We start from the raw sequence: 22169 nt of genomic DNA on the forward strand, positions 1-22169 counted from the left end.
AATGAGACAGCGTCCCTGATTCTTGAGCGTTGATGAAAATCAGAACTCCGGATACTATCTCTCATTTGAGTGAATCATGATATTCCAAGCATAGCTCTTTCGATTCCTCTTTGAGAGACCCGAATAGCGTTCTCATCCTGTTTTCATAGGGTCCAGGTCTCTGAGGCATATGTTAATGCAGGAAGAACAGTGGAATCAAAGAGATGTGCTCGTAGCTGGAGGTTCTTTGTCCTTTTAGTTATTTCTTCAACGTTCTTGAAGGCATTCCAAGCAGCTGTCTTCCTCCTGCGCAACTCAGGTGCCAGGTCATTCATCATGTTGATTTCTCGACCTAGGTATATATAACTGTTGCATTCGGAGATGGTGGTTCCGTTGAGAGCGAATGGAGCGTCAGGAACAAGGCTGTTTCTCATAAACATTGTCTTCGTAAGATTCAGCTGTAGTCCGACCTTTCCACATTCACGGTCAAAGTCGTTCAGCATTTGTGCCGCTTGGCTGATGTTTGGTGTTATTAGAACGATGTCATCAGCAAAGCGGAGGTGGTGTAGTTGCCGACCATCTATCTTCACTCCCATTCCTTCCCATTCCAGTCGTCGCATGATGTTCTCGAGGGTGGCACTGAAGAGTTTTGGTGAAATGGTATCACCCTGCCGAACCCCTCTCTTGATATGGATGATTACTTCTTTGTAGAATGGTGAGATCTTGGTAGTGAATCCGCAATAGAGCTCACGAAGGATCCTGATGTATTGAGTTTGTACACCCTGATTGGCTAGGGCTTCCTTGACCGCTTCCGTCTCAACAGAATCAAAGGCCTTCTTTAAATCAATGAACGTTAGACAGAGCGGCATCTTGAACTCCCGAGAAACCTCAATGAGCTTAGTAATCGTGTGGATATGGTCGATTGTGGAGGATACGAACTTTAAAGTCATCATGAAGTATAGTGTGAACAAGAAGTATTTAGTAAGATTTGCAGGTCCAAGTCAATACTTCCATGGTAAAAGTTGGTTCAAAAGAGGGAAACATCTCTACAAATGGAATTTCCTTTACTAAAGGAAACTTGAACCCTCCCTTTAGAATTTTCCCCTGACTGCTGTTCTCCATGGCCTTTAGCTCAAAATAGTCTCTCTTTGGTATTTGCATATCCATTAGCCCTTCAGAACTAAAAAATAACAAATGCATGTAAAGAAGTAATGACTCAAAAAAAAAAAAGGAAGAAGTAATGGCTCCAATAAACGTAGCAACTGAATCTTACTTAGATGCAGAGTTGAATGTGAAGTTTAATCTTTAAGTCTAATTATTATTATATCTTTTCCTCTGTGTTAATTATATATGAGACTTCTAATTGAATACTACATTCTAAGTAAAAAAAATAAAACCTCAATTACAGAAAAAGATTTTTTAAATTGTTTCAAGTGCTTTCAAAGAACAGTTATTGGAAAAAAATCTTATCTCTCACCACCGATAATAAACAAGTACTGACTTTATATCAGGATTGTGTATGGTCCACCTCTATATTTATTCTGCTATGTTTTTCAGTCCTTGAGTATATAGAGTGATCCACTTTTAAGCACCTACTATTAGTCTATAAAGTTGCATGAGATAGTATATCTGGCCTCAGGGAACTTGAATTCCAAAAAGGAGAACCAAAGAAAAATGTTTCTGTATGGACTCTTAAAATGGTTACAGGAGCTTCCTAAGAGAACCCAAACTGAACAGATAATTATCTTGCCTTGATAAAAGGCCTGAGCTTTTCCCTCTGAAAAAGCGTAATTGAATCTGTAATTACTTTCATTTCATAGGGGACATAGGCGTGGATTCTAAAGATCTAATTGTGATGGTTGTTTTCTTAATTACTCTAATTGCTTTGAAGAGCGCACTACTCTGCTTCTACGGAGGAAAGCCCTGCAGTCCATGGTGACTGAAGACAAAATTAGAAGTATTTTAAAATTTCTACTTGATTGTGTTTTTGACGGGATAGTTGTTTATTGCAGCCTCTGGTGAAATCGCCGTGCTGAGATGGTCACATGTGTTCCGTGAACAAAAAAACCAAATCACAATTCAGATGGTAAATGAACAGAAGAACCGACAGACCTGCTCTGGGTGCGAGCAAGGTGTCTTTGATGACCTTTGGTTACTATCCTAGAGACATTTCAATAACGCCAAAAACCAGAAATGTGCTGCCTCCCCCCAATATTTAACCATTCATAGAGATCTGCCTTCCATAGGACCCCTTTGTATCATTATGTCATTTGTTCTATTGAAAATGGAAGGCAAAATGCAATATCAGGGTTTTCACATAAAAACAGCTTTGAATAGTGCCCAGGACAGAGGAAGAATAAAAGCATTCATTTCCATCAAGAAAAAGGTCTCAGGATACCTCTCCCAGTAGAGAAGATGTAGAAAATTAGGGTTGAGAATCCCCTTTCCCCAAAATGACAAGGAATAAAAATTCTGATTTAGTAACTTTTAGCTAGAATGACATTTGAGTCAAGTTTTATAGGTCTCCCATCTTTATTTTTATTGCAGTAAGCGCACACCATCCACCATTATTTTTCTCATCGCACAGCGGTAGGGCGTTCGCCTTACAAGCAGCCAACATGGCCGACCCGAGTTCGATTCCTCCGCCCCTCTCGGAGAGCCCGGCAAGCTACCGAGAGTATTCGATATGCCAGACACAGTAACAACAAAGTCTCCAATGGAGACGTTACTGGGCCCGCTCGAGCAAATCGACGATCAACGGGAGGGCCTTTACCTTTAATTTTTATGTACATAAAATATGTAAAATCACAGTCACAGTCCTCCTGTTATTCATCGATTTGCTTGAGCAGGTCCAGTAACGTCTCCATGGTGAGACTTGTTGTTACTGTGTTTGCATATTGAATCCGTCACGGGTAGCTTGCCAGGCTTTGCCGTGTGGGCAAGATACTCTCGGTAGCTTGCTGGGCTCTCCTAGAGGGGCGGAGGAATCGAACCCAGCTTGGCCGGGCTGGCTGCATGCAAGGCAATCGCTCTACCACTGTGCTATCACTCCAGCCCTAAAATATGTAAAATATAAATCTAAAATAAATGTAAATATATAAAAATATAAAAATATAAAGTACGTGTGTATATATTTAAATTTGATAATAAAGTTGATACTATTTCATGCATACAATGCTCCAACATCACACACTTCACCAGTGTCCTCTCAGCCTTCTCTATGACAGGAACTTTCCTTCTCTGTCTCTGTCTCTGTCTCTGTCTCTGTCTCTGTCTCTGTCTCTTCTTTCTCTCTGTCTCTGTCTCTGTGTCTCTATCTCTATTTCTCTGTGTCTTTGTCTCTGTCTCTCTGTCTCTCTCTCTCCCTCCCTTTTTGGTTTCCCATCTTTATTCAGGGGTAGGGCATACACCCAACAGTGCTCAGGGCTCACTTCTGTCTCTGTGCTCAGTGTCACTCCTGGTGCCCCTTCGGAGGTCATATGTGGTGCCAGGGACCACCTGAGTCAGTGCATGCAAGACAAGGATTCTATTCACTGCATTATCTCTCAGCCCTGCCCTTTTTTTGTACATCAGGAGTGAATTAGCAAACAATTGAATATGATTTACTGTTGTTGGGCCCCAAAGAAATAATTCTGTGCTCCTCTAGACTATTTGGAAGCTGCACTAATGAGGTTAGTTGTCATATATGAATCAGGTTTCTAAGAGAAAATGCAGGAGAAAGAAAAACTTGAGTAACTCACCTACAAGGGTTTCAGACATTTGCTTAAAGGCTCTTGGCTAGGAAAGAAGTTAGGGGAGAAGGGGAAGGCATGTCAGAGCAGTCACTAGAAGGCAGTAAAACAGTGATTTGTTTGTACTCTCCACAGAAAACACATCAGAGGTCGGGTCTTCCAGGTAAGTTGGGCGATTCACCCTTTCAGAGAAAGCACCCACCCAGACTTCAGTCCCCAGCAGGGAATCACTTTTACTATGGACACATTTGGGAGGATGGGGAACAGATGTTTTCTCTCCTACAGTTTTTTTTTTTCTCTTATCTCATTTTGTGGAATGGTTGTGTTCTTGAATACTTTGGGAAGATTTTAAAATGTTCAGGTTTAATTCTCTGCCGCCATTTTCTTTACTGAACATATGAAGTTCCGCCTCTATTAAGGGTGGGAGTAGCAGTCAATCACATTGAAAGAAGAAGCCTCAGTTTCCCCTCAACAGCTGCTGTGAGTGATTCCCCCCCCCCTTTTTTTTAAATTGCCCCCATCTTGCATTTCTGACTAATTGTCCAGGAGATTTCCTGGGCTCTTTCTGATAAACAGGAAGTTAACAGCTGCCATAAAATTCTGGCCAGAGTTTAGACTCACCCAAGGCTAAGATTATGATAAATACCTAAGGCAAAAGGCCAGACCACCCGGTTTGATCCTTACATTCTCTGTAACATTCTTGTCAATGCTAAGAGCCCAATTTTGATTAAAAAGGCTCTACTCAACAAACCCTTCATTCTAATTCCTTGCATTCTCTGTAACATAAGACCCAGTTTTCCTATATAAACCTCCACAAACCAGCCATAGTTAACTTAGTACAATACTTAGTTTCTCCTGCATCTGAGGGGTAACTTTTCCTTTCTCCTCTACTTTCCAATTAAGTTTTCTACTTTCTAACAGTGAGTTCTGAGCATTTTTATTGCTTAATATTTTCACTCTTAAAAAAATATAGAAGAACCTAGGAACCATGGACCGACACAGAGACCCACCATCACCACTCCTGCATCCAAATGAGACAATGATCAGTTGAGGAAGTGGAGAAAGAGGTTCACTGGTAACTGCCAACTGGTTGGAAAATGCTAGACTCAGGTGCTCAGAGCAACCATCTTACCTGAGTGGCAACAGGAAGGAATTTGTGTAGAGACAGAGAATAGGGAATCATGTTTTTAGGAAGTGTGTATGGGGTGGGGGGAGTGGGCTTCCTAGACCAGAGGGTTCAATAATGAACAATAGGGGCTGGAGAGAGAGAGAGAGAGAGTACAGCAGGTAGAATGTTTTCCCTACACATGGCTGACCCTTGTTCTACCCCAGAAGCCCATAAGGTCCCCTGAGCCCTGCCAGAAGTGATCCCTGAGCCAAGGGACCAAAGTAAGCCCTGAGCTCCACAGGACTGCTCCCTGTCCTCCAAAAATGAATAAAGAATACAACCCCCTCTTGACTGATCCCCCAAGGTATGCCATTTTAATTGCAAGCCTGAACAAAGTAAAGATTAGGCTTTGAGGGGAAAGGGTAAACTGAGGACACAGTGTCCTAGCTTTGGCTTTCCTTGTCTTCAACTAAACTTTGGCCCAGTTTGAGAATTTCCAAAGTTACAAGAATTAAATGGGAAAACACTGTGAATATTTGAGAACTTTATTTAAACTGAAAGTTACTTATTTTGATTTCAGAGACCTTTTCAGAGATCCTTTGATCAAAGTATGAATTAACTATTTCCTCCTGAGTGAAGTGATTAGTAGGGCAATAAATTTTAAAAGAGACTCAGGAAAATTCTTACACACTTTTGCCTTTTGACTTACTTTTTCTTAGTACTTGCTTTGGAAAGCAGAGTGGTTGGTTATGGTAATGAAGATGCAGAAAGGTCCAAGAGAAAAGATGCAAGAACCTGCAGGTTAAGGGAACATATTGTCTGAGATGAAAATTGCCCACCGATACTCCAAATGTTTAGAAACAGTCCTTGACATCCTTGACAATATGCTGTGATTTTTTTAAGCTGGCATTTCCAAGATATTAAAATCACATATAGCAATCACAAGTCAACAGAATTTTCCCTCTAGTCATGCCCAAGAACCCAAAGATGTTTGGCTTTTGATGAATAAGGTTCAGTCCCATTTTTAAGAACTTGGCAAGGCAATAGGTTGGGTCCAAAAGTAGAAATTCTTAGTTTCTTTGTTTGAGGGTCACACCTGAGGCACATGGCGCTTGGAACTTACTCCTGCCTCTGCACTCAGAGATCACTCCTAGTTGGCTCAGGGGACCATGAGGAGTGCTGGGGATCGAACTCGGGTCAGTCAGTGAAAGATAAAGCCTTTATCTCCAGCCCCAAAAGAAGAAATGCTGAATAAAGAATGAGTGCAATTCAGTGGAACATGGTGAAATTGGTGGAATCTAAATTTGGGGCATATGAAAATCTTGATTCATATTACAAAGTATTTATAAAGGCAAGTGATGAGAGAAGACTGGGTGTGGGAACTCCGAAAAAAGTGCTCTGAGACCCTGTCCAGGGACCGGTGTCAATGCACTATGTTAATATTTGTTTTAGGCAGGTAGACAGAGAGGCCAGGCAATGTGTTTTTTCTTTTCATCCTAAGTCCAACATGTGATTTTTTAAAGTTCCCTGTCACTAGACCAAAAATAGCCCTAAGGCAGGAAGGTTGGAATACCTTTGAGATGCAAATACAGAGTTCTTTGGAGATAAAGAGAAACAACCACCCAGAGATGGTATATTTCCTCAAAAAATTTTTTTTAAAAAGAAGGTTTCTGCACTGGTGGAGGAATGGGCACTTGATCATTGTATAACTGAAACCCAAGCACAAAATTTGTAAGCCTATAACTGTACCTCATGGTGTTTCACTAATAAAAAAAGAAAAAAAAAAGATAGTGAGAAACTGTACCAAAAAAAAAAAAAGGAAGTTTCTAGAGGAACTGCAAGAAGATTAAAAAAAATCCAAGATCTCCTTGACAATGTCTCCTAGCAACTGACTCCTACATAGAAAGTTCCAGATTAAGGTAGTTGGGCAAAGCCCTATAAAACCAACTTTGTAAAGGTAAGAGAGGTTTATTCCCTATCCTAGGATTCAAACATATCTCAACCTGAGATGTTTAACTCCTTCCTTTTACCTTACCAGAGAACCCACCTTTGGCTCTCTTCTTAAATTTAGAAGTTCATGCTAATTTCTGCATTCTCTCTCTCTCTCTCTCTCTCTCTCTCTCTCTCTCTCTCTCTCTCTTTCTCTCCTCTCCTCTCCTCGTTCTCTCTCTCCCCCCTCACAAATGACTCCCTCCTCACATTTCTCTCCATAAAACTATTTTGCTTTGCTGTTCATCTCCTGAAATTTTATTGTAATTTTATTAAAGCACGATGATTTAAAAAGTTATTCATAGTTGAATTTCAGACATACAATGTCCTAACAATGATCCCACCAACATTAATGTTCCCTGTGGTGGTGGGATCCATACCGACCACCTCCCCCAGAACCTGATGTCTTGACAGACACCTATTTAAGTTCCATTGTTAAAGTCTGGGTCTCATGATTTCAGTATAATTGACTCTGGTTTGGATATTTACCTCTAAAATTCCTTAACACCACCAATGTATCTGAATTGTCTTGACCCCTGCACTCCCACCCTCCTTGCTCTCATCTATCTCTCCTCCTCTTCCCCTTGACTCTATTTCTTTCCTTCTCTTCCTTGGGGCCAAGGGTGGCCTAGATGTACCCCCTTCAAAGATACCCTCATCCAGATATTCTAAATACTACATATAAGTGATATCATCCTGTATTTATCTTTCTTCTTCCAGCTTACTTCATTTAACATGATATCTTCTAGTTCTATCCCATCACAGCAAATTGCGTGATTTAATCGTTATAGCTAAATAGAGCGATAGCACAGCGGGTAGGTTGTTTGCCTTGCATGCGGCCAACACGGCCAACCCAAGTTCGATTCCTCCGCCCCTCTTGGAGAGCCCGGCAAGCTACCGAGAGTATCTCGCCCGCGCGGAAAAGCCTGGCAAGCTACCCATGATGTATTCAATCTGCCAAACACAGTAACAAGTCTCACAATGGTACTGGGCCTGCTCAAGCAAATCGATGAATGATGGGAGGACTGTGACAGTGACAGTGACAGTGTTCTGTTGTGTATAAATATATACCACATCTCTATGATTTGCTTATCTGTCATTGAACATTTAGGTTCATTGCAAATCTTAGTTATTATACTGAGTGTTGCAATAAATAATGTTGTGCATGCGTCCTTTTGAATGAGTATTTTTTTTTCCTGGTGATAGATACCCAAAAGTGGAGTTGCTGGGTCACATGGCGGCTCAAGTCTTAGATTACTAAGTACCCTCCATACTTTCTTCCATGGGGATTGGACCAAACAATGTACACAACACCGGTGGATGATAGTTCTCTTTTCATCGCATCCCTACCAACACAGATTGTTATTAGTATTTTTAATATGTGCTATTCTCACTGGTGTGAAGTGATATCTCATTGTAATCTTTATTTGTATTTCCCTAATAATAAATGATGATCACCTTTTTTTTCTCCATATGCCTGTTGACCATCCATTGGACTTCCTCATAAAAATGTCTGTTCATTTTTTCTTCCCAGGTTTTGATTTTTTTGTTGTTGATCATTTGAGTATTTTATATATCCTGAATATCAGTCCTTTCTCTGATGTATTGAGTAAAAATATTTTCCCCACACACAGTTAACTTTGTTTTAGTGTTTCTTTTACCATAGAAACTTTCCAGTTTGATGTCGTCCCATTTGTTTAGTTTTTATTCTGCAGTCTTTGCCAATGGCATCGTATCATTAAAGACTCCTTTGAGGTCTAGATCTTGGAACATTCTGCCTATATTTTCAATGTACTTTATAGAAAATCTTTTCTGTGAGGATAGATGATAGGCCTGTAGGCCTGGGCAGAGGTTAAAATTGGTTTTCCTTTGCCTACAAAGAGCAATTCTTCACTCCAGCCTGAGTTCATGGCTTCCCTAGAATTCAGGTAGTGGGCCCAAGTTCCCACTGATCCTCAAGGGCAACTTGACAATTTCCCGGTGGGGCTGATGGGATGTGGGTATATTTGCTATGCAGTGGCAAACTTTTCCAGTCCAATCCAGGTCCAATCCGCAAGAGAGCAAGATGTCCACTCTCTCTCACTCTCTTTCTGACTCTCTACATCCCTCTCTCTCTCCATATCTCTCTCCATGTCTCTGCCTCTCTGTCTCTCTCTGTGTCTCTCTCTGTCTCTCTGTCTCTGTCTCTGTCTCTCTCTATCTCTGTCTCTTTCTCTCTCTCAATTAGGAGAACCCCAGGGCAACCTACTACTTTTGGGTAGTCATTCATAAGCCACCCAGAAGAATGAACTCTAACATATTACCATCAATTCTCAAATCAGGGAAAGAAACTTTTGTTTAAAGACTGTGTAAAGATCTTTCAGCTTATATTCATAGTCACCAGGCAGAAGACTCTGGAGCTAGAAGATGGACCAATTCAAGTTGCAGTTATTGGCTGCAGAAACAAGCTCTCCCAATGCCATGCAGGGTATAGAAATGTCTCCTAGCTGCCTGTCAGGGTTCACAATTATCTTTATTTTTCCTTAATAATCTTCTTGATGTAAGTCACACATTTTAACATTCTCCCAGTTTTAAGTATGGACTCATGGATATTTAGAAAATTCACTGAATTATGCAACAAATGACTAGAGTCCAGGTACTAGACCATTCTCCATTCTCCCTGGGTGCGTTGAACAATGCCAGCCCTGGGAAACTAATAATAAATTTTGTCTCTATATATTTGCCTTTTATGACCTATTTAAATGGAGGTATAGGACACGGGAATCTTTGTATCTGATTGAGTTATTAATGTTTTTTGAGGTTTACTCATTTTATACTATGCATCCACATTTCATTTCTATTATTGCTGAGTAATATTCCATTGTATGGATATACATCATTTGGCAATTTACTAATGACATGTGCTGCATCACAACTGGAATATTTTCTGAGAAATATATTTTTTGGTTATTTGGTTCTTACGTGAGTGTTAGGACTGTAATTTCATAGGCCTACATGTTACAGACTATGCTACCTCTTAGCCATGTGGTTTAGCCTATTGTAACCACAATCCTATATATAGTCCAGCATTGAGCAGAATTTGTGTGGTAATGCATAATCCTAGCTGATGGATGATTGGGTTATTTCTGCTTGGGGACTGTTAGGAATAAAGCTCCTATGAAATGATACTTAAAAATCTCTATGTGGACATAAGATTTCGTTTTTCATTGGTAGATATCCAGAAATAGAAATATGGGGTCCTCTGCTATATCAGTGTTTAACACTTTGAAAGTCTGCCGTGTTATTTTCAAAAGGGAACTGGTGTCTGATCTTCCAGTCCCTCCTAGGGTGTATGATTCCTATTTCTCCAAATCTGACACTTGCTATTATCTCCTTTCCCAAAACTCTAGCTTTGGTGGTAGGATTGAGGTCTTATCTTGGTAGAGTTTTAGTTTCATTTCTCAATTGACTAGTGCTATAAGCACCTTTTCATGCTATAAGTATCTTTTCATTTTTTCATTTACCATTTCTCCATCTCTTTGTGAGACATTGTCTGAAGCTTGGATTCAAACTTCATGCATCTCTCTAGAAATTTCTAGCTTACAGGACATTATGGGAAAGGTCATTGAATAAAATTTATTTTTAATTTCAAAACAGTCAAAATAAAACATAAAATTGTTTTTACTTAATAAACTAAATTGCTTTACTTAATAAACTAAGCATTTCTAAATCTCTGCATAGAAGAAAGCATTTTTTTTCTTTTAAAATTTTTTTTCTTTTAAAATTAATAGTGCATTAATATTCAGAAGATTTGGTAGAACAGTGGCTCATAATTGTGGAAGCTTAGGATGTTTGTAATTTTTTGGCAGGTTTCTTTTCCTTTTTCTTTTCACTGAGTTAAGGGCAAGATAAAACCACCTGCAGGGTTGCTTCCCTTCTCAGCAGGAAAAGAGAAAAAAAGAACAGCAGAACAAGACAGAATTTCTCAGGAAGAGAGAGCACTGACATGAAATATCAGTAATGGCAGGTTAAAGAAATAAATCCACGGAATTAAGTTTTACTTCACTAAAATGCGGAGAGAAAGATTACACAAGAATCAGAGTTCAAGGCCTATTTGAAATGGATGATCGAATTTTTCTAATGTACAAGCCCACTAACAGATGTAATTAGATTATGCTAACATGATAAATAGTTACTGAATATCTCCCTAAATTAGATTGACCTCCATCTGGAAGGACCATAACTCTCAACAAAGGCTTGCTTTACTAGCTAAATAATTTTCATGCAGGTGCAAAGAGGGGCATCTTTAGAGGTTTTTGTGTGGGGATGGGGGGGGTTCCTTCTGGATCCAGTTTATTTTCATTGTACCCAAGTGGGGTGGGCTGGAGTAGTAGCACAGCAGGTAGGGCATTTGCTTTGCATGCAGCCGACCCCAGTTCAATTTATCTGCCCCTCTTGGAGAGCCCAGCAATCTATCTCTCCCACATGGCAAAGTCTGGCAAGCTACCCATGATGATTTGATATGCCAAAAACAATAACAAGTCTCACAATTTGTTATGAGACATTACTGGTGCCACTCGAGCAAATCGATGAACAATGGGAGGACAGTGCTACAGTGCTACCCATGTGGAGTGGGCTGCAGTGTCCCATTAGGAACATTGTATTAGGCAAACCACTTTATTTCCAGCCATGAATTTTTTCCACAACCAATTCGTTTCCACCTCAGTACACTGCTCTGTGAGTTTTACACACAGATTTTGTGACTTTAAAACCTCCAGAGTCCTACTAAGTTCGGTGATCAAAAATGAGTGAGAAAATAATGTTCTTCCCCCCCCCCCCTCAGTTAATATTTTTTATTTGCTTCCTTGGTTTTTGTTTGGAATATCTGAGTATTGTCATTTTAAATTGAACTGCAAACTTTTATAAATTTCAACAAAAAAAATGGCTAAATTTGCCAACGTGGATAGGTTTGGACCTCTATTTAAATTTTCTATTAATGAAATAGGGAATGCAGATAAGCAAAATATTACAGGTATCTGTGAACTTAATACTTACAAAGAAGTAAAGTCTCGGTATCACTAAACGTATTTATAATGCAACATTTTCTCTTCCTCTAGAAATGAGGATGCAAACTGAAGGAACTTTTAATTGTTTGGGGGGATTTCATTTGTCTGTTTCGGTTATTCACCAGAATGTCCTGGGCTCTGACCTAGAGTATCTTAGCTTTGAGTTCACATTCTACACTTTTGAACTGGTTACCTTGGGTAGGATGAATTCTCTGAGTCTCATTCTTCTCAGAAGTAAAATGGGGATAATGATGCCTGCATCATGATCACGATCATCCTGTTGTTCATCGATTGCCTCGAGCAGGCACCAGTAACATCTCCTTTGTCCTACCCTGAGATTCCAAAAAGTGCCACATTCAAGGCTCTTTCAGGGTTAGGAGAATGAGACCCATCATTGTTACTGGTATTTGGCATATTGGGTGCGCCACGGGGAGTTTGCCAGACTCTGCCGTGTGGGCAGGTTACATTCGGTAGCCTGCCAGGTTGTCCAAAGAAAGAATGAGATAATAAGATGTCGCTTCCAGGAGCTGGATTTATAGTCTCTGGGTCTTGGCTGTTGATGGGATTACACGGCACCGGGGGGCAGTTGGTGGGTGTGACCCCTGCCTACTGGATGACTGAGGATCTGGGTGGAGGATGCTCAGCCCCGATCCGAGCAGGCTTGGAGATCTCAGCCCTGGGATCCGCATGCGTTTGTTCCTCTGCCGGTGCCTTCATGGGTGTGGAGAGTGGTCTCAGCATGGTTGTGGCTGGATCCAGAGGTCTTCGGCTGCTGGAGCTCTGCTCAGGGCGGGGTGGGAAACTCAACCCGGCCCCCTACAAGGGGCCCCGGCAATGACAGCCAGCTGCAGGGGCAGGAGACTCTGTGCTGTTCTCTTCTGGGAGCTGGGTTTTGTAAGTCCCAGAGCATCTTAGCTTTGAATTCACATTCTACACTTTTGAACTGGTTACCTTGGGTTGGATGATTTCTCTGAGTCTCATTCTTCTCAGAAGTAAAATGGGGATAATGATGCCTGCATAAAGTAACTAATTTCAAATTAGATATTGCTATAAGAAAGAGCTTCATAGTATCAGCACTCTCTGAAGTTTATTATATTTTGAATGAGATAAAGCAGTGTTCTTCACAGCAGGTAAGGCATTTGCCTTGCACGCAGCCCACCCAAGTTCAATTCCTCTGTCCCTCTCGGAGAGCCTGGCAAGCCACCTAGAATATCCCGCCCGCATGGCAGAGCCTGGCAAGCTCCCCGTGGCGTATTTGATATGCCAAAAACAGTAACAACAAATCTCACAATGGAGATGTTACTGGTACCTGCTCAAGCAAATCGACGAACAACAGGAAGACAGTGCTACAGGACCTGGGTGGAGGATGCTCAGCCCCGATCCCACAAATAAGTATAAAATAGCTTATAGGCTTTGGAGCTGAGAATGCAGCCTACGTTCCTGTTTATGAGGCCAGGTTTGTGCAGGAACCCCATCCCACACAAAGTGGTTTTAATGAAATATTATTTTATGTTCAATAAAAGTGATAAACATATGTTATAAATGTATAATTGCTAATAAATATTGACAGTATTTTCCCTGAGATACTAATTAAAAAGTTTAGTAGCTGCAATATAATTGAGTTCACATTATAGTTTTATATAGCCTTGGATTAGTAATTAAAAGGTCTGCCTCTCTGATACTTCACTTCATGATTGATCACCGTTGACATGTGTTACTTTAAAATATGTATGTTAAACTAGATACAACTGCATTTTTAAACGTGCGTAATGGATCATATTTTTCATTCAGTTGATTGATGTGGCAAAGATTTTCATAAAAATGTGACTTGAAAATTTTTGTTCTCTCTTGTTCTCTCTTTCAAGTTTTGTTTGCAAATTAATTGCATGATGTCTTTTCTTTTGGTGGGGGGTCACACCTAACTGTCCTCAGGACTTAGTTCTGACTCTGAGTTCAGGGGTCACTCCTGAAAATTCAAGGACCATATAGGGTGCCAGAGATCAAACTCTGATACATTAATATGAATATTCATAACATATATACAGTGACCAAACATTGGCAACAACCCAGATGGCAAAGGAGAATATTTGGCTCAATGCTGGATATAATACATTTTCACAAATTTTTCTTTCCTTTTACAAATATAGCACTTTGTTTTAATCTGAAAACTTTGCAAATAACATAATGAAAATCAGAATATAAGATTGGGCCAAGCTTCAAAGGGTACATACTGATTCCATATATATTGAGGTCAAAAATCAGGGAAAACTGTGGGATGCCTCTAAGGAAGTTTTCTCACACACCTATAAATTCATTGAACTATGCACCCTTTCTGGAGCGATAGCACAGCGTTAGGGCATTTGCCTTGCACGCAGCCAACATGGCCGACCCAAGTTCGATTCCTCTGCCCCTCTCGGAGAGCCCGGCAAGCTACCGAGAGTATCTCACCCACACGGCAGAGCCTGGCAAGCTACTCGTGATGTATTTGATATACCAAACACAGTAACAACAAAAGTCTCCAATGGAGACGTTACTGGGCCCGCTCGAGCAAATCAATGAAAAATGGGAGGACAGTGACAGTGACATGCACCCTTTCTATATTCAAGATCATTACTCATTCATTACAGAATATCATGGAGATTCGTATTAGTGGTGCCATGCTAGAGATACAGGGTAATAGTGCGAGTACCCTCAATTTCTTTCACAACAGATACCTATTGTACTAAAGGGGACTCATTCTGAAAATTAATCAAAACATTAAATCAGCTTATTTCTCACTGTGACATTAAATAGGTTGATGGTTAAATGATTTTTCTCCCGGTCTCAGTGATAAACTTCCCATCCCTAAAACCCACATTTAATTTAGAAACCAGGTAGGTGACAGGTTGTCTACCATGATCGGAAAATCTTTGCTCGATAAATTCCAAAGAAAATGTGGATAGTGATAAGTTAGAGCAAATGTTAGCAAACTTTTTCCAGTAAGGGGCCAGGTAATAGTTTAGGTTTTGAGTGCTGTGTGCACTATCCACAACCACTCAGACTCGTTATTTTAGCACAGAGGGACCCAGAGAAGAAATTTCGAAGTGGCTGTGTTTCAATAAAACTTTATTTATGAACATTGACCTTAAATTTTTATTGGGTTTTCAAAAAGATTCCACAGAAGCAATTGAGACCTGGACATCATTGTTAACAAGTCAGTAAGAATAAAGCATTTTCCAGCCTGATCTTCTAATTCAGTGATTAGTTCAAAAACTATTATTTTTGTTTTGAAAAGTGGAGCATAATGAATGATCCAGGCTGTTTAAAACTTGCTTCAGTGAGGTCCCCTGGCCAGCTTCTGGAGCTCTCTCCAGGGTTTCCCTGGGTCCTCACCCAGCAGAGAATGTATGTTCAGTGACATTCTAGAAGGTCAGAGGGATCAGAAAATGCTCTTAACAGGAGAACATTTTAAAAGACAGCCAGTCAAGCCAGTTCCCCTCGGATCTTGGGTCTCTATTTGCCAAAAGATGTGAGTAGCACATCTTTAACCTGATTGTTGAACTGTCCTTTCATGCTTCTCTCACGATAATCAGAGTTCTTTTCTATAGCCAGCTGTCAATACAATTCCAGAATTGGTTTTAAGCCCAGATAAATCATGGGTGGGAAAATTGAATGGAAGGATAATGTGGTGGCATGTCTTTTCATTGTTTTGTGCCTCCATCCTACCTGGTGTCCTGGAGAGATTCCTCAGTCAAAGCAGCAGGAGGGCAGTGGCTTCTGGTGAAGCACAAATCTGCTGCAGGTGACTCTCCTTGGGTCCACCCCCAAGAGCAACTTTGGGTCCACGCCCAGAAATATCTCATGGGTACCAGAGAGTAATATAGAGGGTAGGATGCTTGCCTTGCATGTGGCTGACCCAGGTTGAATTCGCAGCATCTCATATGATCCCTCAATCCTTGCCAGGAATGATCCCCAATCTCAGAGCCAGGAGTAAGTCCTGAGCATCCAAAAAGAAAAAGAAAAAAGAAATGTCTCCTGGGTTTCTTTGTCCCATCCAGGATTTGGAACTTTCCTGTATCCTTGTCCTTCTGCTTTATTTAGTGTGGTATGGTACTGTAGCACTGTCCTTCTGTTGTTCATCGATTTGCTTGAGCGGGCACAAGTAACATCTCCATTATGAGACTTGTTGTTACTGTTTTTGGCATATTGAAGATGCCACGGGAAGCATGCCAGGCTCTACCATGGGGGCGGGATACTCTAGGTAGCTTCGTGAGCTCTCCGAGAGGGACAGAGGAATCAAACCCAGGTTAGTAGCGTGCAAGAAAGGCAAATACCCTATTTGCTGTGCTATTGCTCCAGTTTACTGTGATATGGTGTGGGACTGAAACAAAGTAAGTATAGGGTAAACTGAAAGCCCAATCCATTTGGAAAATCAAATCATACTGAAAGCTTAAGTCTTTCACTCATTATGGATGGAAATAGATGCTTACTGAGCACCTGCTCTGCATTGCAAACTTCACTCAACTTTCTCCCTTGTTAAAATACACAAGAACAGGGAACAATAAGGAGCTTCTCCTTAGCACAGCAGGAAAGCAACCCTTGAAGCAACTGCTTCAGAGCAATTAAGGAGACAGGATTATTTTACATGGGGCTTTGTTTCATATATTATGCAAGAGATCGGATTGACTTTGCTGAACTTTGAATTCCATGAAATAGCAAACTGCCAGTGTGCTCAGCATTGGATGTGGGTTTGGAGCCATGGGGTCGAATACTCTCAGTCTACAGTTGGATGCAGCATGTGTGTCATGCCTTTCTGGACAATCAGGGTCTTAACTCTGGTTTCCAGAAGGCAAAAATGTCACACACAGTTTGGAATGAAGCGCTATGAGAACACCAGATGCAAGAGAGGGAGAATTATTTTTTAACTCTACTTAGAGTCCAACAGAACAGTTTTGGGAACGGGGTCACTTATTCGAAATGTAAGCGATTTTCAGTGAAGACATGTCTCTGGCTTGGCCTCCTGACCTTCTCTGTCTTTCTCCATGATCCAGGAGGAAAGATGCTGGATTCTTATCCTACAAAGATCACCTGCCTGTGAACCAGGTGGTTGTTGGAGACACTAATCGCCAGGGATCAGAAGCCAAACTGAGCGTGGGACCCCTGCGCTGCCAAGGAGACCGTAAGTGTAACCAGCCACTGTGACTTGCACTTTTTTATCTATCTTAAAGAGTGTTTCCAAGTAAATGAAGATGCTAGAAATAAGCCTTACTCTATGGTAATTACGAAAGAAGTGGCATGTGATGTCAACAGACAAACGCAATGCTCCAGCCATCTTTATATATGGAGGAGCAAGGTGGCCATCAGATCTGTGGCATGGGAGCCTAGACTTGGGCATCGGACAGGGATATCCATCTTCTTTCTATATTCATATGTAACAAATTTGACTACCTAAGTTTATGGTGATATAAATAGCAATGCTAATGGCATCAAAGTAATGCTCAGTGGCTGTGATCCCACTGAATGCTGCTGTTAATGCCATTAGCGTGACCATTTATACCACCATAAGCAAAGTTTATGGTGGTATAAATACTGGCCTTATGGCTTAATGTATCATTGTAAACTTGGGTTATGGTCATATAAAGTTTGACATGATTGCTATCCAACCCCATCATCATCAACGCTTGATGATCCCTTGTAAGCCACGTTGGGTTTGCGGCTGTGACTTGCTTTCCAGATTCAGCACGGTGGAGGGTGAATTTTGGAGGGCTGTTTGCCTAGACCGAGGGAGGTCAAGGAGTTTGAATGATGATCTCACTTAATTAAGGACACCGCTAGGAACTTATGTGGTTTGATGCCCTTCGGTGTGTTTTATGTGCAGTTGGAGGGAAACTGTGATGGGTGGCTATAGGGAACCAGCAATGAGTAGCTTGGGTCTCATTTCCCCTCTTCCTATCAGCACTCAGGATGTGGACAGCTCCCTTGGGCAGTGTGTGCTAGGCACATGGAGACCTCAATTCCGTTCTCTGTATCACTGACTTGCCAGGATCTGTCAGGCAAACCCTCCACTTTTTTGGATTGTATTAAAGTGGATACCACCTATGACCCAGATCCTCCTGAAAAGTTCATAAAGACTTTAGTGTCTGGATTTGGATTCCTCTGCGAAATGGAATATTATTGCCACCTCCATAAATCAGGGGAGAATTAGACCTACTTGATGTAATAGCTGATTGCATCCCCCCTCCCCAAGAGACACGCAAAGGAATGTAGTGATGCATACTGAACTACTTACTGTTTGGCAAATTGAGGTTACTGGCAGCCAAACACTGCAGAGCTCTTGATACAAAGGAGAGATAGAGTCGCTGCGGATTTTTCTTTCCCGACATAGAGAAAATGAAGCTGCTAGCTTAAAGCTGAGATGGATCTAAAAGATGTTTTTTCATGGACTTATTAAACGGGAATAATTCTTTCATCCAGTGCAGCTTTATAGAATCGTGTAATAATTATATCTTCAACTGCTTTAAAAAATTATCGACAAAGTAATAACATTTATGCATTTTAGCTCAATACTTGGCCTGCCCACCTTCCAAAGCTGCCTCAAAGTTTTCTCAGGGATGTTTGTGTGAATTTTAGCTGCTTGGTGTGCATCTCCTAAGAGACTGAGTTGGGACTCAGTAGAGCAGGGCTGGTGGATGAGTGAACATGGTGTTGACTGTCTTTATTTATTATTTTATAAATTTTTATTTTTAGCCTTTTAAAAGTTTCATTTTAACTTACACTGTGAATTTAAGGATCCTCCATGTCTTTGCAAGCTTAATAGAGCTTTCCTCTCCTTTGCTTCTAAAAAAAATTAATTAATTTTAGGCACCACAGTTTACAAAACTATAATTTAGGTAACACAATTTATGATACTGTTAGTGATAAGGTTTCTTGTGTGCAACATTCCAACAGCTCATTCCCTCTTACAGTGTTCACTTCCTTCCACTATTGCCTCAGGGTTCCCTCTCCAAACACCCCCATGCACACCTCAACTGCTACCCTCCCTAATAAGCACAGTCCTGTATATCAGTTCTCAGCTTCTATTGTCTTTGAGCCTTTATTATTCTGATAATATGTTTCTAAGTATCCAAAGTATGAAAATAATCATTCTTTACCAGTCCTTCTGGATGACTCCACTCAGTGTGATACCTTCCAATCCCACCCACACAGCAACAAATTGCATGATTTTATCTTTCTTAGAGCTTAGTAGTGTTCCACTGTGTTTGTGTATACACACACACACATACACACATATGTAGCACTGTAGCACTGTCTTCCTGTTGTTCATTGATTTGCTCAAGTGGACACCAGTAACGTCTCCATTGTGAAACTTCTTATTACTGTTTTTGGCATATCGAATACGACACTGGTAGCTTGCCAGGCTTTGCCATGCGGATGGGATACTCTCGGTAGCTTGCCAGGCTCTCCGAGAGAGACAGAGGAATCAAACCCAGGTCGGCCTCATGCAAGGCAAATGCCCTACCTGCTGTGCTATCCCTCCAGCCATATATATATATATATATATATATATATATATATATATATATATCTGCAACCATTTCTTTATCCACTAATCTGCTAAGATACTTGGGTTGTGTCCAGAACTTGACTACTATGAATAGTACTATAATAAACATAGGAACATAAATATCTTTCTCAAAATACTGTTCTTTAAATTTTTACGGTAAATGCTGATAAGTATAACTGATGAGACATATGGAAATTCAATTCTTAAATTTTTGAGGAGTCTCCATATTGTTTTCCAAAGATGTTGAACATTTGTATTCTTGCCTGAGACTTTTACTTTGTGAAAACAAAAGTATCGTCAATACTTAATTGTAGTGACATAGAACACAGTCATATCAGAGAGAGACAACCAAACAGAGACAGCTGAGAATATTTTAGATAGTACCTTGTTGCCAGGAAGCAATCAGAAGTTTTGATGACCACCCTGCCTTCCAGAATATTCTAACATCAACCCACTCATGATTGGTGTCCTGTGTTAGAGCATTTTCTAGTTTCTGAGTTCCTCAGAAAGTTGCAGAGCCTGATCCATTTGGATTAAGTAAACGTAAGCCTGTATTTCTTTCAAATGTTCCTCATACAACAGATTTCTCAAGCCCCTGGGAGGCTCTAAGCAGAAAGAGAGAGCCGAGAATAAAACACATTCCCCACAGGCGATGAGGGTCATCTCCTCCGTGAGTCAATTGCTGATTAGATTGTTTAAAACTCTGTCATGTTAGTCCGATTTCCCCCACCCTTGCGGCCACCCAGAGCCAGTCGCCAATCTAGCATGAATGTCAGAGGGGGATAAATTCCAATTTTATAATTAAAAACATGGTATAGCGCATTCACCCTGTTGTTTATGGAGATTAATGAACTTCCTTCCTTTTATTTACTGAAGTCTGTGCCCCGCTCTCGTTTAAAAGCATGCATCTATTGTTAACCAACGTCTTTCTGAGGAGCAGACAAATGACATCTGGGGAGAGCCATCTCTTGAAGCAGGCCCTGTTCCACCCTCCAGACTTAGCAAAGAAAACCATTTCTGTGGATTCTACCCAACTGTTTCAGCAGTTTCGGTTGATCTCATCACGCCTGCTGAGTTTCATTTTTCCTTTGATTCATCTGAACTCGTAGACCCACGTAATCAGAATGCTAAGGAAAATCAGTGTGTTCCACTCAGGCCTGCTTTTTTCCCCTTTTGCTTTTTCTTTCTTTCTTACTTACTTTTTTTCCCCACAAACATCTTCAAATGGAAACTTCGCAGTTAAATGGAACTGGAAGTGTAACTAGTGATGGATGGTTACCTAAGATTAAAAGTGCTACAGAATGACCAATGGCCTGCTTAACTCACATCTCTCCCAGGGAGAAACAAAACAGGATCAAACCCACTGATAGACTAGAACAGGTCCTCAATTTGAAATGCATGGTTGTTCTTCGAGAAGGTTGCTAAACTCTGTGGAATTAGCTTAGGAACGCAATAGTTGTGCATTTGGGAAGTAGCAGACTCATCCATACTCTATATAGTGGCTATCATTAATTATGGAAGCAAAGCCTTTGCTAAATAATTGCTTCATTCTCTGCCACCCCGAGGTAAAGATTTCCCATATCTCCTCTAGGGATGCAGGGACTTTAAACAATTAATTAGAAGCAAGTTTGCAACAAAAGCAGGTGTTCTTGATGTACCCATCTAGAAGCCTTCTAGGAAAATGTGTTTCTCCAGGATGTTTTTTTTTTCCTAGTCCAAAATTTGCTTACAAATTTTGGCTATAAGCAAGGGCAGAGAATGGTGGGCCATTCCAAGGAGTTCATTCAGGAACACCCCAAGGGCAGGGCCTAAGCTGAAGGTGAAAGGAGGTGGTGATGGAGTTGTTCCCAATGGATCTAGGACGTCTGTTCCTTGGTAATGTAATCTTATATGTGGGGGTAATATAAAGTCCTCCTTTCTTTCCTGCAAGAGTTTTATGTATCAGGACTGTAGCCAACCATTCCTTTACCAAGAAAAACAGGACACCAACTATATTGGCATGTTGTTTCTGCAGTTACAAGGCAACTAACCCACGAAGAATGAAAATGGCCCCAGCATCCTCCCTCTCTCTCTCTCTCTCTTTCTCTCTCTCTCTCTCTCTTTCTCTCTCCTTATGGGCATTATGCTTTGAAATACAAATAATGAGAGGCCATCATGCTTGACTGGTGGAGGGATGGATGTTCAATTGTTGTATGACTGAAACTCCAGCATGAAACCTCTGTAACTGTAGCTCAGTGATTCAATTTTTAAAAAGAAAGAAAAAAAATAGAAAAAAATAATGAAAATGAGTGTCTTTTTTTTAGTGTCATTGTTTTTAATAGAACATAGCTGGGGGTGCCCACAGTTGTTCTGTCTCCCTGTGAGCGCCTATGTGAGGGGCACTCGGCATGACCAATGAGGATGGAGGAGGCTCAGAGAGCAGCTGCCCACCTAGGTTCAAGAAGGGACTCTGACAGTGGAAAGGAAGCATCGTCCAGGGCCCCAGACACAGTTCTAGAGTTTTCTGTTTCATTTTAGACATTGCTGCTTTTACAAACCAGAAAGGACCCAGCACAGAGATTGCCCATCAAGCTCTTCATTTTCGTTGACTGCCATAATCTCCCAACACCAAGTATGATATAACGTCTTTGACCCCAGGATACCAATGAGCTTACCAGATAGTAGGAATCCTAAATAACCTGGGTCAGTCAGTGATTTGTTGAGAAGTTTCAGAGCTGAGGTCAGAAGTTCAGTTGATTTCAGAGTTCTCAGTTCTACTCGCTCAATGGGATTTG

At 40.9% G+C, this 22169-nt stretch overlaps 1 protein-coding gene across 1 annotated transcript in view; it reads left to right on the forward strand.

Moving 5' to 3' along the window:
- The window catches only part of CNTNAP2 (contactin associated protein 2), a gene marked incomplete at its 5' end in the record, with an annotated part of 1346219 nt that overhangs the window by 931373 nt on the left and 392677 nt on the right, over positions 1-22169 (forward strand). The window contains one exon of the mRNA XM_056106760.1: positions 16883-17010. Coding sequence (XP_055962735.1) covers positions 16883-17010 — 128 coding nt within the window. The remainder of the gene's footprint in view (positions 1-16882; positions 17011-22169) is intronic.

The sequence above is a fragment of the Sorex fumeus genome, unplaced genomic scaffold (assembly GCF_029834395.1).
Source record: "Sorex fumeus unplaced genomic scaffold, SorFum_2.1 ptg000143l, whole genome shotgun sequence".
Classification (NCBI taxonomy): domain Eukaryota; kingdom Metazoa; phylum Chordata; class Mammalia; order Eulipotyphla; family Soricidae; genus Sorex; species Sorex fumeus.